General features: G+C 19.0%; 5 protein-coding genes across 5 annotated transcripts; 1 reads left to right on the forward strand and 4 right to left on the reverse strand.

The window, feature by feature from the left end:
• Positions 1 to 718: 718 nt before the first annotated feature.
• PGAL8A_00384800 (tubulin beta chain, putative) lies at positions 719 to 2,947 on the reverse strand (the record flags this gene model as incomplete). The annotated part of the gene is made up of 3 exons (XM_028670187.1): positions 719 to 1,007; positions 1,261 to 2,213; positions 2,852 to 2,947. 3 exons carry the CDS (start codon positions 2,945 to 2,947, stop codon positions 719 to 721), a joined length of 1,338 nt encoding a protein of 445 aa, XP_028526965.1.
• A 3,218-nt stretch (positions 2,948 to 6,165) lies between these two features.
• On the reverse strand, positions 6,166 to 7,566 carry NOP5 (nucleolar protein 5, putative; the record flags this gene model as incomplete). The annotated part of the gene is made up of 1 exon (XM_028670189.1): positions 6,166 to 7,566. The coding sequence occupies one exon, from the start codon at positions 7,564 to 7,566 to the stop codon at positions 6,166 to 6,168; it is 1,401 nt and encodes a 466-aa protein (XP_028526966.1).
• Positions 7,567 to 9,066: 1,500 nt separating this feature from the next.
• PGAL8A_00385000 (peptidase, putative) lies at positions 9,067 to 12,945 on the reverse strand (the record flags this gene model as incomplete). The annotated part of the gene is made up of 1 exon (XM_028670190.1): positions 9,067 to 12,945. One exon carries the CDS (start codon positions 12,943 to 12,945, stop codon positions 9,067 to 9,069), a length of 3,879 nt encoding a protein of 1,292 aa, XP_028526967.1.
• A 1,069-nt stretch (positions 12,946 to 14,014) lies between these two features.
• On the reverse strand, positions 14,015 to 14,932 carry AK1 (adenylate kinase, putative; the record flags this gene model as incomplete). The annotated part of the gene is made up of 2 exons (XM_028670191.1): positions 14,015 to 14,620; positions 14,810 to 14,932. The coding sequence occupies 2 exons, from the start codon at positions 14,930 to 14,932 to the stop codon at positions 14,015 to 14,017; spliced, it is 729 nt and encodes a 242-aa protein (XP_028526968.1).
• Positions 14,933 to 15,798: 866 nt separating this feature from the next.
• Positions 15,799 to 16,614, forward strand: PGAL8A_00385200 (diphthine synthase, putative; the record flags this gene model as incomplete). Its single annotated transcript, XM_028670192.1, has 1 exon — positions 15,799 to 16,614. The coding sequence occupies one exon, from the start codon at positions 15,799 to 15,801 to the stop codon at positions 16,612 to 16,614; it is 816 nt and encodes a 271-aa protein (XP_028526969.1).
• Positions 16,615 to 17,086: the final 472 nt, after the last annotated feature.

The raw sequence follows: 17,086 nt of genomic DNA on the forward strand, positions 1-17,086 counted from the left end.
TATTCTTCAAATATATTTTATATTTAAGAAAATTTAGTTAATAATGGTTAAGTTATTTTAATTTTTTTTTTTTTTTTTTTTTTTTTTTTTTTTAAATGTAATATTTTTTTTCATTTGCAAAACCATATTGCCAAAAAAAAAGTAAAAAAAAAGAAAATGAAAAAATTTTTCTACATATATTTAAATGTATTAGTTATCGTGCCAAAAAATAAAAAACTAAATAAATATATATTTACTTATTAAAATATTATACTGTAATGTAAAAATATAAAATTTATAAATATATACACCTTTTTTAGAAGAAAATGTGAGTTAATTATAGATAATTGTATTTCTATGATACTGTAAAAAATGAAATTCTAATTTCATATATATATGTATATATATATATATACATATATATATATATGTATATATTTGCTTTTTGTTTATTTTTGTTTTTTTCTTTTTCTTTTTTTTTTTTTTTTTTGTTGTACTGTATAAAAATTTATCGTATATAAAAGCATATGTAAATGTATGTAAATCATAACTGTGTGCTTGCATATACATATTGTGCTACTAATAAAGATAAAGAATCAATAGAAATAAAATATAAAAAATAAAAAATCAAATTATAAAATTATATAAATCCTGACATATTCATTAAAAAAGAAGAAAAATAATAATTTGTTATTATGTTTTAAAATTAAATAGAACAAGTAAATATATATTTATTTATTTATGCTTCAACATCTCCCTCTTCCTCCTCAAATTCTCCTTCTTCTTCAGCTGTTGCATCTTGGTATTGCTGATATTCAGATACAAGGTCATTCATGTTTGACTCGGCTTCTGTAAATTCCATTTCGTCCATACCTTCTCCAGTATACCAGTGTAAAAATGCCTTTCTTCTAAACATAGCTGTAAATTGGTCTGAAACTCTTTTAAACATTTCCTGAATAGCTGTTGAATTTCCTACAAAAGTTACGGCCATTTTTAAGCCCTTTGGTGGAATATCACAAACACTTGATCTGTTTTTCAAAAGGAAAAAAAAAAAAAAAATGATATAAATTGAGTTTTAATTAATTGGAATAAAAGATTATATATAAACTAAAATAATGAAAAATAATAAATTTTATTTATTTATTTATGGTTATGAAAAATATTCAAATAAATTTACATTTAGTTAAATATTTATATAAATATATACAGATATTGGTAGTCACTAATGCACAATTATATATATAATATACATTTTATAATTTAAAAAAAAAATATAATTACTTTGTATTATGTGGTATCCATTCTACAAAATAAGAAGAATTTTTATTTTGTACATTTAACATTTGCTCATCAACTTCTTTTGTTGACATTCTTCCCCTAAACATAGCACATGCAGTTAAATATCTACCATGTCTTGGATCACTTGCGCACATCATATTTTTTGCATCAAACATCTGTTGAGTTAATTCTGGTACAGTTAATGCTCTGTATTGTTGACTTCCTCTACTTGTTAAAGGAGCAAAACCAATCATAAAAAAGTGTAAACGAGGGAATGGAATTAAATTAACAGCCAATTTTCTTAAGTCACTATTTAATTGACCTGGAAATCTCAAAGAGCATGTAACACCTGACATAGCAGCTGAAACTAAATGATTTAAATCTCCATAAGTTGGAGTTGTTAATTTAAGGGTTCTAAAACATATATCATACAATGCCTCATTATCTATAACTTGTACTTCATCAGCATTTTCCACTAATTGATGAACTGACAAGGTTGCATTGTATGGTTCAACAACAGTATCTGAAACTTTAGGAGAAGGAAAAACTGAAAAGGTTTCCATTATACGATCTGGATATTCTTCTCTAATTTTACTAATCAATAATGTACCCATTCCACTACCAGTACCACCACCTAAAGAATGGGTAATTTGGAATCCTTGAAGACAATCACATCCTTCAGCTTCCTTTCTAACAACATCTAAAACTGCATCTATTAATTCTGCTCCTTCAGTGTAATGTCCCTTAGCCCAATTATTACCTGCTCCTGTTTGACCAAATACGAAATTATCAGGTCGAAATAATTGACCAAAAGGACCTGCACGTACACTGTCCATGGTTCCAGGTTCTAAATCCATTAATATAGCTCTTGGAACATATCGGCCTCCTGTTGCTTCATTGTAAAATACATCAACTCTTTCTAATTGTAAATCACTATCACCTCTATATGTACCACTCTAAAAAGGAAAAAGAAAAAAATATACACATATATAATGTAATAAAAAAAAAAAATAAAAATAAAAATATGAATAAAAAGAAATAATATATAGGTAAAATATCTATTCATTAATACATAGTGGAAAAAACAAAAAATTCAATAGCATGCTAAGTAATCACAAAAATATTAGAATAGTATAAAACTTTTTTTAATTTTTATTTTTCTAGTAGTACATATACTTAATTATGTATTCAAAATAAAAATATAAACTTTTTAAAATTAGATAAATTAGGTATATTTATAATAGCTGCGAAACCAACATTCATTTCTATATTTTACCATATACTTAAAATATATACATGAATTTTATAATACTAACATAAATAACATTTTTTTATTAAGAGATATTTAAAAAAGTTTATGGGAATTTTTATAAGATATACTATACAAAATATAATTAACTATAAAAATACATGTTAAAATAGGTATAATGTTTTAAGTTACTCGAATTTTTTATTATATTAATAAAAAAAGTAATAAATAATATATATATATAAATATACTAACAAAAAAAATATAAAAAGATATAATTAAGATATATATATATATATATATAAATATATATATGTATAAATATATATGTTTTTAATAATATACTGGATCTATTCCATGTTCATCAGAAATGACTTCCCAAAATTTTGCACCAATTTGGTTACCACATTGGCCTGCTTGAATATGAACAATTTCTCTCATTTTTTAATATATTGATCTCAAAAATTATTTTTTTTTTTACAATTGTTTCAAGTAATAAAAATAATGTATAAATTAAAAAATATCACATAAAAATATATTACTAGTAAAACTTAAAAAAAAAAAAAAAGAAAAAAAAAAGAAAAAATGATAAGAAAAATAAGAAAAAGAGAAAATAAAATGGAAAAAAAAAAAAAAAAAAGAAAAAGAAAAATGAAAAGAAAAGAAAAGAAATAGAAATAAAAAAATAAAAGAAATTAACTAAAATAAAATAAATAATATGATTAATATATTTAAATTTCTTTCCTTTTATTTTTTTTTAAGTGTGTAAAAAAAAAAAAAAAAAAAAATTAAACTTTTTTAAATGGAAAGATTTTAATGATGACCATGCATAAATTTAATAGTAGCAATAGGTCAAAAAAAAAAAAAAAAAAAAGTATAGCATATATATATATATTTATAATATATTAATTTTTATTTTATATAATAAAATTATTTGCGTAAATGTATGCGAGACTTTTAAATATGTATCGCATTTGTATATACAATGTAAAAATAATATAAATTATTTTTTTTAACGCTTTATATGTTTTTATTCAATGTGTATGCATAATGCACAATTAAGATTTTTTAGTATTTAATAAATGATAGAGATTTTTTATTTTAAATATTTATAAGAATTCCTTAGTTTTAGAATATATATATATATATATATAAATATGTAAAATATGTATTAATTTGTATGTTTTTTTTTTTTTTTTAAAAGGGTTCAGCTTATTTCTTATTTTAATTTTTTTTAAACTTTTATTATTTTTTTTTTTATTAGTGTGCGCTTATATAATTCTTAATGTGATATTTACTATAATCAAAAATTAAATATAAAATTCTGCAAAATAACGATTTAATTACTATTCTTTTTTTCTTTTTTTAACTTGAATAGACAAAATTAAAATAATTTATTAAAGTGATAAAAAAAACATATATAATCAAATATAGAAAAAGTATTTTAATTTTATTTATTCTTTTTATTTTTTTTTGTAAATATATCTTAGTATATTTATTTTTAATTATATAAGAAATTTTAAGAATTATAAAAAAATAAAATAATATAAAATAAAATAAAAATTAATTTCCTCTAAATCATTTATATTATTGCTTAAAATAAATTTATAATATATATAAATTTACAGGATGTATGAATAAAATCTTATAAATAGAATATTTTCTACAGTTTTTAAGAATTTTAAGGAGAAATTAATAAAAATTGCAAATTATTATCATTGTTTTTTTCCTTATATGTTTTTAATCCTTTTTTTTTTTTTTTTTTTTTATTTTATAATTAAATGTGCAAAGACATATAACTATTGAAAATTTAGCTAACATCAATAAATTGTTCATTTCTATATAAAAAGAATAATAAATATAGGACAGCTTTTTTGTTCCCCTTCTTGAAAATAAATTATTTGAAAAAGGATTTTATTAGTATAGCTTTTAAATGTTTAGAAAGTGTAAAATACACAGCATAGGAGAAGCTTTCATTAATAAAAAGTTTTTAATAATGGAATTTATAATCTAAATGTTATACCTAACTAAATAATTTATAGAAATTTTTTTTGCTGCTATTTTTTCTAAGAATATTTGCCTTTTTTTAAATAAGAAATTATTGTATTTTCTTATAATTTTAAAAAAGCATCACACGGAAAACAAAACTTCTTTTAAGCTTATAACTATTTTATTATAATATACAGGCTTATAGGAATTTGTATATATATTATTAATTCTAATATATATATTTTTTTTTTTATTTGTTGTTTTTGGGAAATTGTGTGCATATAATTATTTATATAATTGAGAGGGAAAGGATTTAGTTTCTTTAATAAGCGTGTGCATATCTCTGCGTGCTATAAAAAAGTACTAATCTTTAATTATATATTCTTGTGAATTATAAATAAGTAAAAGATATTTTTCATTGACTTAATTTATATCATATTAAGATATTAAACAGAAATAAAAATAATTCCTTAGTTAACATTTATATTATTAGTAAATACTCACTGAAGCTCATTTAAAATTAATTAGTATAAATATAGAAGTTATTCTTTAATATATAAAGAATATATTTATTCCTTTTTTTTTTCATTTTTTTTTTTTTTATAATATATAAATTAAAACACATTTACTCAAAATTCATAGAAGAAAAAAAAGAGATTGTTAATAAAAACTTTAAGTTCAAATAGCAATATAAAAAAAAAAATGAAAGTAGTAATTTGAATGTTGTTCGTAATAATGAAAGTAATTACACATTTATATATTTAAAAATATAAAATAAAATTAGAAAAAAAGCGAGAAAACTAATCTAGAAATAATATGTTTTCCTTAATGATAAATAACGTTGATCAAAATTTGAAAAAAATATTTTAGATTCTTAATTTTTATTATAATTTTTTTAACAATATAACAAAATTATATATATATATATATTGATTTTTTTAAAAAGGTAGATAATATTATAAATGTATTTTGTGGGAAATTATAAAAGGCAAAGATGAAAACAAAAAAAATAATTAGGTAAATAACAAAGTTAAATTTAGTAATATATAATAAAAAAGAAAAATATTATCTAGAATCTTTTAACTTCTTAATACATAAAATTTTGATAGATCATATTGTTTATTATTATTATTTCAAAGGAATATTTATAGAAAAAATATCTGGTAACCCACGTAATTTCCAAAAAAAAAAATATATATAATTAATTAACATTTACAAAATTTATTAAATTATTAAAAATAAATAAAATAATATTATAAAATGATACCTTTAAATAGTGTACACAAATAACATAATTTAAAATAATAAAAAAAAAAAAAAAATAAAGCAAAGGTAAAGGTAAAGAATAAGATTTTAATGGCTATTTATAATATATATAAAAAAAAAATTAATAAAAATAAAAAATCTAAAAAATATATATTTAAAGTAAAATGGAATTTAAAAATATGAAAAAAAATTAAAAAAAAATATTTATGTATATATATATATATGAAGATTTAATAAAAATTTAAAGAATAATTCAATTCTAATTTTAAGAGCTTATTAATATTTTTTATAACATTTCAAAATGTTTTTTTTAATTATTAATATTCAAAAAAAAAAAAAAAAAAAAATTAAAATGAAAATTATTTAAAACTATATACAAACAATAGGATAATACACTTTTTTTTTTACTTCCTCTTTTGCTTTTTAATAAATTTTTTATTATTTTTGTCAGCTTCTCTTTTAAATCGAAAATCATTTTTTTTATTAAATAAGTTCTTATTCTGTACATCATTTGATTGATTTGGGTTGTATTTATTTTGTTGAATTTGTTGTGATTGAGATTTAGAACCTGAAGGATTCACTTTTTTTTGTAAATTATTTGTTATATATTCTAATCTTTTTTCTAAATCGGATTTACAAGCAATTGCAATTGAAGGTTCAGAAAAATTTCCAAGAGCATCAACCCTAGTGCATAAGGATAATTTTGCTGCTAGGGATCTACTTATTTTTCCTTTTAATTTTGGGGATGTTTGTCCAACTATAGTTGCATGATATATAAGTCCATATTTTGGTGTTTTTGATTTCGTTTTTAAGGCTCTAAATAATGCTTTTTCTGATCCTAAAATTTGTAAAGTAGAACTAGGATGTTTAGCTAAAGATATTAAAGATCCTGCTCTTGCAATTAATTTTGCACCTATTAAATCCCCCACTAAATAAGTTAAATTCGGTGCAATAGAATTCATTCTATATTTTAAATATGTAGCTAATGATTCCCTATAATCCGTTAACTCTAATAATCTATCAGCTAATTCATTTATACAATTTAAATCATCTTCTTCTATTTCTGTTCCCATTGAAATTTCTGCTAACTGTTTAATTTCTTTTTGAATTTCTTCTGTTGTTTCCTCTAATAAATTCACATTTTTTGCATTAGATCTAAATCCTATAATTTTTACACATTTGGCATATATTTTGTTATCTGTTATAATTTTACCTAACTCTGGAAAATGCCAACCATACCATTCTTTTAATCTCATTGAAAAAACATTTATTTCTTTATCTAGATCTTCTAATAATCCCACTGCCTGAACTATCATTACATCTACTTTGTCTGCGCTAAATTTTAGTTTAAATCTATTTAATGAATGAGACAAACTTAATTTTAATAATTTTGAATCTTCTTCTTTTACACCTACTAAAAGGTCATATATGTGGGTTTTAATTCCTCTAATTATTTCCTGTGTTGAATTTGTATATGTTACATTTATATTAAATTTTTTTTTTATTATGCCACCTAATGCTTTATCACATAATGCTAAAGACTCATTTAATTTAGGTTTTACTATATTTTTTTTTAAAAATTTTTTTAATCCTTTTCCCAATTTCGATTCCATTAATGAGTTAGTTTCATCAAATGCATTTTGAAATTTTTTAAATTTACTAAAACTGTATAAAGAGACATTTTTTCTTGCTTCTTCGGCATTTTCAAAACATTTTTCAATATCCTTTATATCTGATTCAATTAATTTACTATTCTCAACTTTAAATAATCCATACCCTGCTGCTGTTTCTACTAAAATCAACATTTTTATTTTTTTATTTGATATATTTTTTTAAATCATATAAATTTTTTTTAAAATTTTAAAATTTCTTGTTAATGTTGTATTTTTTTTCTTATTTATATTATTAAGCAACCTTATTAAATGGATATTTTTTTTTTTAATAAATAATTTTAAAAAAAATTTTTTTTTTTTTTTTTTTTTTTTTTTTTTATATTTTTATATATGAATTTTTTTAGATACTTATATCCTTAAAGTATCTACATATATTTTACATTATACATATATGTATTTGTTATCATTATAATATCAATTTAAAATTTTTTATATTTTTTTCCTTTAAACAATACTAAAGTAGTTTCATATACTTAATTTATAAAATTTCTTTTTTTTTAAACACCCATTAAAAAATATTTCTCTAAAAAATGTTTATATATGCTATTTTGTAAAAAAAAAGAAAAAAAAAAAAAAAAAAAAAAAATTAAATGAGGTTAATTTTTTATTGAAAATTTTATTTGTATTTATATAACGAAAAAAAAAAAAACTTTATTAATAAAGTATGAATTTAATTTTAAAAATTATGATGATATGAATTAAGCAAAATGTAAAAAATTATATGAATGAATGCATTTTATTTTATATAAAATAATTGAAGAAGAAATTAAAGTTTTTTGTTGAAAATTTTATAAAGTATGATCATATTAGCCTTCTTTTAAAATTTATCTTACAAGTATATATTATTTAAAATACCAATTTTTGTTATATATATAAATTGTAAATCAAATATATAAAATGTTTCTTATTGAAATTAATTGATTAAAGAAAAAAAGGCAAAAATCTTTGTTTTCCATTTGCAAAACTATGAAAATTTTTCCAAACTAATTATTGTTTAAATTATTTAAATATATATTTTTTGTGATATATTTTTAAGTTTTATTACCTACAGAAGTTTCTTTTTCATTGAAGAAACTATATGAATATAGAGATATTTTTATTTAAAACCTCGTTTTATTATAAAAATAAATAAATTTAAATTAATACTAAGATGTAGGTTTTCTTAAATTTTTTACAAAAAAAAAAAAAAAAAAAAAAAAAAAAAAAAAAAAAAAAAAAAAAAAAAAAAATATATATATATATATATAAAACGCTTTAATATATATGATATTTATATAATTTTTATAATTTAAAAATATACATATATATATATGTATATAATTTCACATAACCTTTTATTTCTATTAATTTTTGTTAATAAAAATACGCACATAAATATGTATTTAAATTATACGTACCAATTTAATGTATAAAAAAGGAAAGAAAATTTTTAAATACGGATCCAAAAATTAAAAGAAAATACAAATAAAAAAAAAAAAATTAATCAGGAATTAGAAAAATAAAAAGTTGCTATACATTGTAAATATAATAAATATATAAGACCTTTAACTCACTTGAAATTATGAATTTATTTATATTTACTTATTAAAGTTTATATATAAATATTTTTATTTATTTATTTTTTTATTTTTTTCAAACATTCCATACATTTATTTCACATTTTCCTCCAATTGAAGTAACATACGATGGTATGTTGTTATTAGTCGATTTTTTTATAGAAATATTTACATTACTTTTATTAACTTTGCTAATGTAAAAAATGTTATTTCTTTGAATAAGCTGTTGAATAATTGGAGACAAATTAATGAAACTACAACTCTTTGTCACAATAGTTAGAGGTTCTTTATAATCTTTTACATCCAACCAAAAGCGAGTAATTCTATTATTATTTCCATAAATAATTCTTATAGTTCTATCTTTCAATGAATGAGAGATAGTATCATCGATAAATTCTCTATCAAAAGACCAATTAATTACATCATCACTTAATATGTTCATGTAGGTATGATATGATGTCTTTAATTGTATATATATTCTTGTAAAACTATCCATCTTTATTTTTTTATATCCTAAAGTTGTTTTTATTGAACCGTTATAAAATAATTCATATTTTAAATTGTCATCTGTTATATTTTTATTCATTAAGTCTTTATTTTCTATATAATTTATAGTAATATTTGATTCGTTTCCTTTTTCTTTAAATAAGGAATTTTTTTCGAATAAATCATTCTGAGTATCATCAAATATTTCATCCAATTCATAAAAGTCTTTTTTATTTTCTTCACTAAAATCAATATCATCCTCAATCGGTGATTTATATGGAACGAAATCAAAATATCCACAAAAGTAAGGAATACTAAAGGTATTTCCATACTTTTCATTCAAATTTTTCATATTTTGAAATTCTAATTCATATTTATCTGGTAAATTTTCTTTATCAATATATTGTTTTATTTCATTTAAATATATTTCCTTTAAATCTTCTCTATTATTCAAAAATTTCAAACCATATTTATCTAATTTCAAACTATCACAAAGACCAAAACTTAAACCATTATATTCATCAACTATATTTCCTATTTCATCTCTCACTTTTATGCTTACATGAGCTATATTTACTCTCTTTAGAGTTTTTTCAGAAAATGGATTTTTTAAAAATAATAATATATAGATAAAAGAAAGAAAAAAAATCATGAAAAAAAAAGAATTAATATTTTTAAACTCTTTTTTTTTCATTATTAATAGTGGAATAAATAATGTAATTAGGAAAAATATTCCAAAAAAAACCATAACTGATATTTGAAAATCATTTGTTACAAATTTTGTTATATCATTATAACCACTTTTTGAAACACTAGAAAAGATAATCCAATAAGATATATTTATTATATATGAATATATATATAGCATAGGTATATGAGATATAAATAATTTATTTCTATAACAATTGAAATTAATTACATCTTTATTTTCTTTGTTATTTGATTTTAGGCATGTTACATTTAAAATTAATGTCAATACTTTTACTAATAATATACCACTTGCAAAAAAAAGAAGAATAAAAGATAATCCTAAATTTAAAAAGAATGCTAAAAGAAAAAGTAACATATATAAGTAAAAGGAAGCATTATAACCATATAATGCCATATATAAATATAATTCATTACAAGAATCTTCTTTCTTATTTATATTATTTTCTGTTTTTTTTTTTTTCATTTCAAACATTTCCTCACATTCTATATAGTTAACTTTACTACTTATTTCTTCTTCTTCATATTTTACTGGATTATCAAATTTATTATTTTTAACTAACTTATTTTCTTCATTTCTTCCTTCATCATTTATTTCACTATATTCTGTTAAATTTAAACAAACATCTTGTTCAATATGTAAAGATTCTCTTGTTCTTCCATCATAAAATTTCCCGTTTTGTTTTGAATTGTTTTTCTTTTCCTTTTCATTTTTTTTATTATAATTAATTTCTTTTTTTTTTAATAAACCCACAAGAATTTTTGTTATTTGATAATGAAAATAATAAAATGATATAAATGCAAGTGATCCATAAACTAAATAAACTAAAAATATATTAGTATAATAAAAAACTTTTAAATTTAGTAAATTCTTAAACAACTCAAATAAATATAGTATCCCAAGTGTTAATAATAAAGGAAGGATATAAGAGAAGAGAAGTATTAACAAGGTTGAATAAATGCTAACTTCTCTGTTATACAATTTTTTTTCTACTAGAGATAAAAAAAATTTTAGAAAAGCAAGGATAAAAAAGCAAAAAAGCATGTTAAATTTACTTATTACTAATACGTAATTAGGTATAAAATCATAAAAGAAGTAATGTTCTACACTTAATATATCAATTAAATTATTAATTTTTGTATTCAATAGTTTAAAAGGTTTAATTATAAAGTTAAATTTATTGGTCTCATTTACGTTGTCTTTGGAATTATTTTCTAAATTTTTTTTTTCTACTAAAAAATCAGAGTGCATATCTTTTAATATATTTGATATCAATTCTAGCATGTTATTACCTATATGTTGCATAGTTCCTCTTTTTAAGTTATTTATGTTATCATGTGATGTATGATAAAAATATCCTTTTATACATGTAACTATGTCAAGACCCTCTGATGATTTCATATAAGAATTATAAGCTTTATAATCAGTATTATTTCCAGTAAAATATTCAGCATCATTAGCAAATGAAGAAAATGTTGGATTTAATGAATACTTTTTATAAAAATTTAAAATTTCTTTATTTTTATATGGAGTTCTATAAATTATAAACTGTCCACCATAACCAATAGAATCCAAATTAATGTAATACTTTACACCAAGAGACCATATATGAATATTACTAAATCCATGAGCACTGAGTAAATAAGCTTCTTCTGCCCCATTAAAATTTAAAATAAATGGAGTTAAAAATATTTTTCTACTAATTAAATTTCTGAACAGTTCAATCATAACAGCTACATATGCTCCTGCATCAGAAACGGCAGGAGACTGAATAGAGCTATCATAATGAGAAGAAATCATAAAATAATTTAGTCCTTTTGAAAACTCAAAAAAAGCTTTCATTTCTTCAGTATTCAAATTTTGTAAAAACTTTTCATTTTCATATAATTCGAAATTTTTTTTAAAATTCTCATTTATAATGTAACCAGATACTGCACGAATTAAATATGTAGCAACTCCTTTGTATATAGTTGTGTATGACTCAGTAAATTTATATGTATGTGCATAATTTTTGTAATGCTGTTCATCAATGTATATTAGATTATTTGTTAAATGATTTTTTAAACTATCTTCTTTTAATTCTTTTATATTGTCCATAATACTTTCTAAAATGTGTTCATTATAATATATATTTCTTTTTACATCAAAGTAATAAAATCCGTTAAGTTTTGCATCATTACATGATATATTTTCTTCACAAGTCATTATACCTTCCGTCTCTATTATATGTAGTTTAACTATGTTTATCAATTTTTCTTCCTTTACATTTATGCTTTCTAAATTATTATTATCAATTTTTATTTCTCCAAAGCAAATGCAACTATTATCTTTTATAAAAGGGGCCAATATTTCATTGAATTTTAAATTTTTTTTATAATCATTTACTAAATCATCAGGAATATATATTCCATATTTAACAAAACCTAAATTTATATAGTCTGATTTTTCTTTTAATATATTTTCAAACAACTCCTTTCTTAATAGTTCTACAACCATCACTTCGTTGGCATAATGACCAACTTGCTTATATAAATAATCTAAATAATCTTCTTTAATATCATTATCTAATATATTTTCTTTTATATCATTATCAAATGTGCTTAATCTATACGAAATTTCTAAGCTCCTTTCCTCAGAAAATATTTCGTCTTCTACATCTTTTTTTAACGGTTCGGATATTTTATCAAAATATACAAAAAGATATATATGTAAAAAAGCAATAATGAAAATATACAAACACGAAATAAATATATTTTTCATTTTTTTATATAATTTTATTTATCAGAAATATATCTCTCTTTCTAAATAATTTACACTTACATTAATTATTATTATTATTAATAATAAAAATTAAGTAATAAGAATTTTTAATAAATACCTACTAAAAACATAATACCTATTTGCAATTATAAAACTTCTATACTTTTATGTATATACAAATATTCATTAAATAATGTGCATAATATATTTATTTAAAATAATACAAATGATAAATTTTTTAAAAGGAATAATCTATAAACTAAAAAAAAAAATATTAAATATAAATAAAAATGTTTTCACAACTAAAAATATATAAGAAATTTATTTATAAAAGGATCTTGAGAACATGCTTAATACATTCAATATTGCTATAAAATAAAAATTTTTAAGTTGAATCCGTTTTAATAAAATAATTTTTTTTTTTTTTTTTTACGCATGATAATAAAAATTATAAATCTAGCAAAGATTAAATATAAAAAATAATAATTCTTAATTCTTTTTAGTTTATTCTTTATTTAGAATATTTTAATATTTACCTATTTAAACTAAAATATTATAATAAAAGTTTTTTAAATAAAAATTTTATAGTACTCTTTTGACAAATAATAAACCCTTAAAAGAATATTGCTTAAAAAAATTAAACTTCTCTATTTATTTCTTTTTATCTACTATTTGGAATTTGTTTAGTATTTAATATTTTTAGTTTTTCTTTTTTTTTTTTTTTCTTTTTAGTAAGGCAAATTATTAGTATTTTAAATAGTAAACCGAAAAAATCATTTATACATATATATATATTTATTAATATTTTAATTTGTAAGGTAATATTCTTTTTAAAAAAAGTTAAATTTAAATCAATATTATGATTTAGGTTTTATTAAAAAAAAAAGAAAAAAAAAAAAAAAAAAAAAGAGAACATAAAATTTTAGATAATTTTTTAAACTTTACATATTTATGATAACGGAAAAATTGTTCATGTATTTATAAAATACACTAATTATGTTTATTCATTTATTTTTTTGTTAAATTTTAATCTTAAAAAACGTATGGAAAATATATGTAAATAAAATTATTAATTATCTATATGTTGCGATATTTTCTTTTCTAGATCTTGTGGTGGCTGTGTAGCATCCAGATTAATTAATAAATTTTTGTTTTCATAATAATTTACCAAAGGTGTTGTTTCATTTTTAAAAATATGTAATCTTTTTTTTAAAACTTCTTCATTATCATCTTCTCTTTGTATTAAGGGTTCATCAGTTAAATCATCTTTGAATGGAGTTTTTGGAGGATTAAAAATTTTATGATAAATTCTTCCTGAGGGTTTATGAATTAATCTACCACTTATTCTTTTAACTAATACATCGTCTGGAACGTTAAAGTAAAAAACTCCATTTAGTTTAGTTTGATTTTTTTGTAATAATTTATTCAAATCTTCTGCTTGTTTTACATTTCTAGGATACCCATCTAGAATAAACCCTTTTTTACATTGAGGAGATTTTAATTTTTCGTCTACTAGGGATAATACAATATCGTCATCTACTAATTTTCCTTCACTCATTATATCTTTTACTTTATTTCCTATTTCACTTTTTTTTTCTATTGCCTCTCTTAATAAATCACCAGTAGACAAATGACAATAACAGTGAGATTTTTTTAAATTTAAAGACTGTGTTCCCTTTAAAAATTAAAATAAAATGTTATTAAAATTTGTTTATATTGTTTGTATATTTTTAAAAATATATAATTCTATATTTAATTTGTATTTTTTGTTATACATATATCCACATAGTTTCTACTATTATTTTATCTATATATTTAAACGTTTTAGTACTTTTTTTTTTTTTTTTCTCTTTTATTTTCTTACCTTTCCTGATCCTGGAGCACCTAAAAAAATATATCTACCATCTGGTTTACTTAGGCATGCATATCTTCTTTTCAATTCATTCAAAAGATCAATTGTTGATATATTCTCTAAATTATCATTCATTCTATACATAGATCTTAGTATTAAATATAATATACAGAATTTAATTACCAAAAATTTTGATAATTTTTTAAAAAATTTATAAATATGAGATTTATATTTATCACAAAAAACAAACATATAATTAATAAGAGTTTAAAGAAATAATTTATATAAAAATAAATATGAATATATTTTTTTTATTTATATTTTTAATGTTTTTTTAGTTTACAAAAGGAAAAAAATATTTATTCTCTAATTTAATTAAAATTATCAAAAAAAAAAAAAAAAAAATATAATATATATATACACATATATATATCTATATATATAATTAGAAAAAAATAAAATAAAGAGTAAATAATAAATAATATTTTTTATAGTATGTAGTGGGTGTTTTTAATTCTATAATTAAAATATAATAATAATAATAAATAAATATAAAAATATGTTTTAATTTTTGTTATTTGGATTAAAAAAAAAAAAAAAATAATAAATTAATAAAATTATATATTGTTCAAAAATTGAATTTAAAGAAAAAAAAAAAAAAAAAAAAAAAAAAAAAAAAAAAAAAAAATGTATAGAAGTATAAAATAGAATAATAAAAAGATTAAACAAGTATAATAAAATATGTAAGGCAATTAAAATATATATATATATATATATATATATATATATATATATATATATATATATATATAGATATAGATATATGTAAAGCCTTAAATTATGTAAATAAAATAAATTATTTCATTTTATAATTCTAAAATTGTTTGTTATATAAAAAAAAAAAAAAAAAAAAAAAAAAATGCATATAATTATTTATCTTGTATTATAGATAACATCATTATATATATTTAGTCATAAAAGAAAAAATTTTATTAGTTGCAATGGTACTGTATATCATTGGATTAGGACTAGGAGATGAGAAGGATATAACAGTTAAAGGAAAAGAATTAATCGAAAAATCAGATATTGTTTATTTAGAGTCATATACTTCTATATTATTTATATCAAAAGAAGATTTAGAAAAATTTTATAAAAAAAAAATTTATGAAGTTGATAGAAATTTTGCTGAAGAAAATTGTGAAGAAATTTTAAATGAAGCAAAAAATAAAAGTGTATCATTTTTAGTTGTGGGAGATCCTTTATGTGCTACTACTCATCATGATATTATTTTAAGAGCAAAAAAAGAAAATATTGATGTTCATATAATTCATAATACTTCTATCATCTCAGCTATTGGTGAAAGTGGAATGCAACTTTATAATTTTGGTCAAATAGTGTCAATCCCTTTTTTTGAAAAAGATTATAAACCTACAAGCTTTTATGATAAAATAAAAATTAATTTAGATAATAACTTTCATACATTATGTCTATTAGATATTAAAATAAAAGAAAGAACAATTGAAAATATAATGAAAAACAGAAACATATTTGAACCACCAAGATATATGACTATTAATGAAGCTATTGATCAACTTTTGTATTGTGAAGATATTCATAAAAAGAATGTTATAACTAAAAATACCTTAGGTATTGCAATGGTTCGAATAGGATCTAATAACCAACAAATTATATCAGGAAATTTATTAACATTAAAATCGTTAAATTATGACAAACCTTTACACTCTCTAATAATATGTGCATCAACCTTACATGATATAGAAAAAGAATATTTTAATATTTATTTACATAAAAATTAAAATGAATTTTTATTTTTTATTCTTTTATTTGTTATTTTTTATTTTATATCATTTTTTTTTTTTTTTTTTTTTATCTTTCACTAAATGATATATATTTATACAAATATTAAAAATCCTATTCATTTTTTCTTTTTTTTTTTTTTTCTCTTCCGTAGATTATTTATTTTTATTTTAAAATTTAAGTTAAAATTAAAATATTGTTTACTAAAATAATTATATCTTTTAAATATTTTATAATATTATATTTATCATTACAATTTTATTATGTAACATTTTCCTGTACTTCCATAAGAAAAATGATAAACTATTTATATTGTTGTTCTAATATTAAACAATTTATATCTTAAGTATCTCATTTGCATTTAGTTTTTTTGACAAAGAATAAATTTATGTAAATGAAGTTTTTTTTCTTTTGTCTTTTTAATTTTTTAAAGAATATACTCGTGTATATATATTTTTCATAATTTATTAA

The sequence above is a fragment of the Plasmodium gallinaceum genome, assembly GCF_900005855.1.
Source record: "Plasmodium gallinaceum strain 8A genome assembly, contig: PGAL8A_v1_108, whole genome shotgun sequence".
Lineage (NCBI taxonomy): Eukaryota > Apicomplexa > Aconoidasida > Haemosporida > Plasmodiidae > Plasmodium > Plasmodium gallinaceum.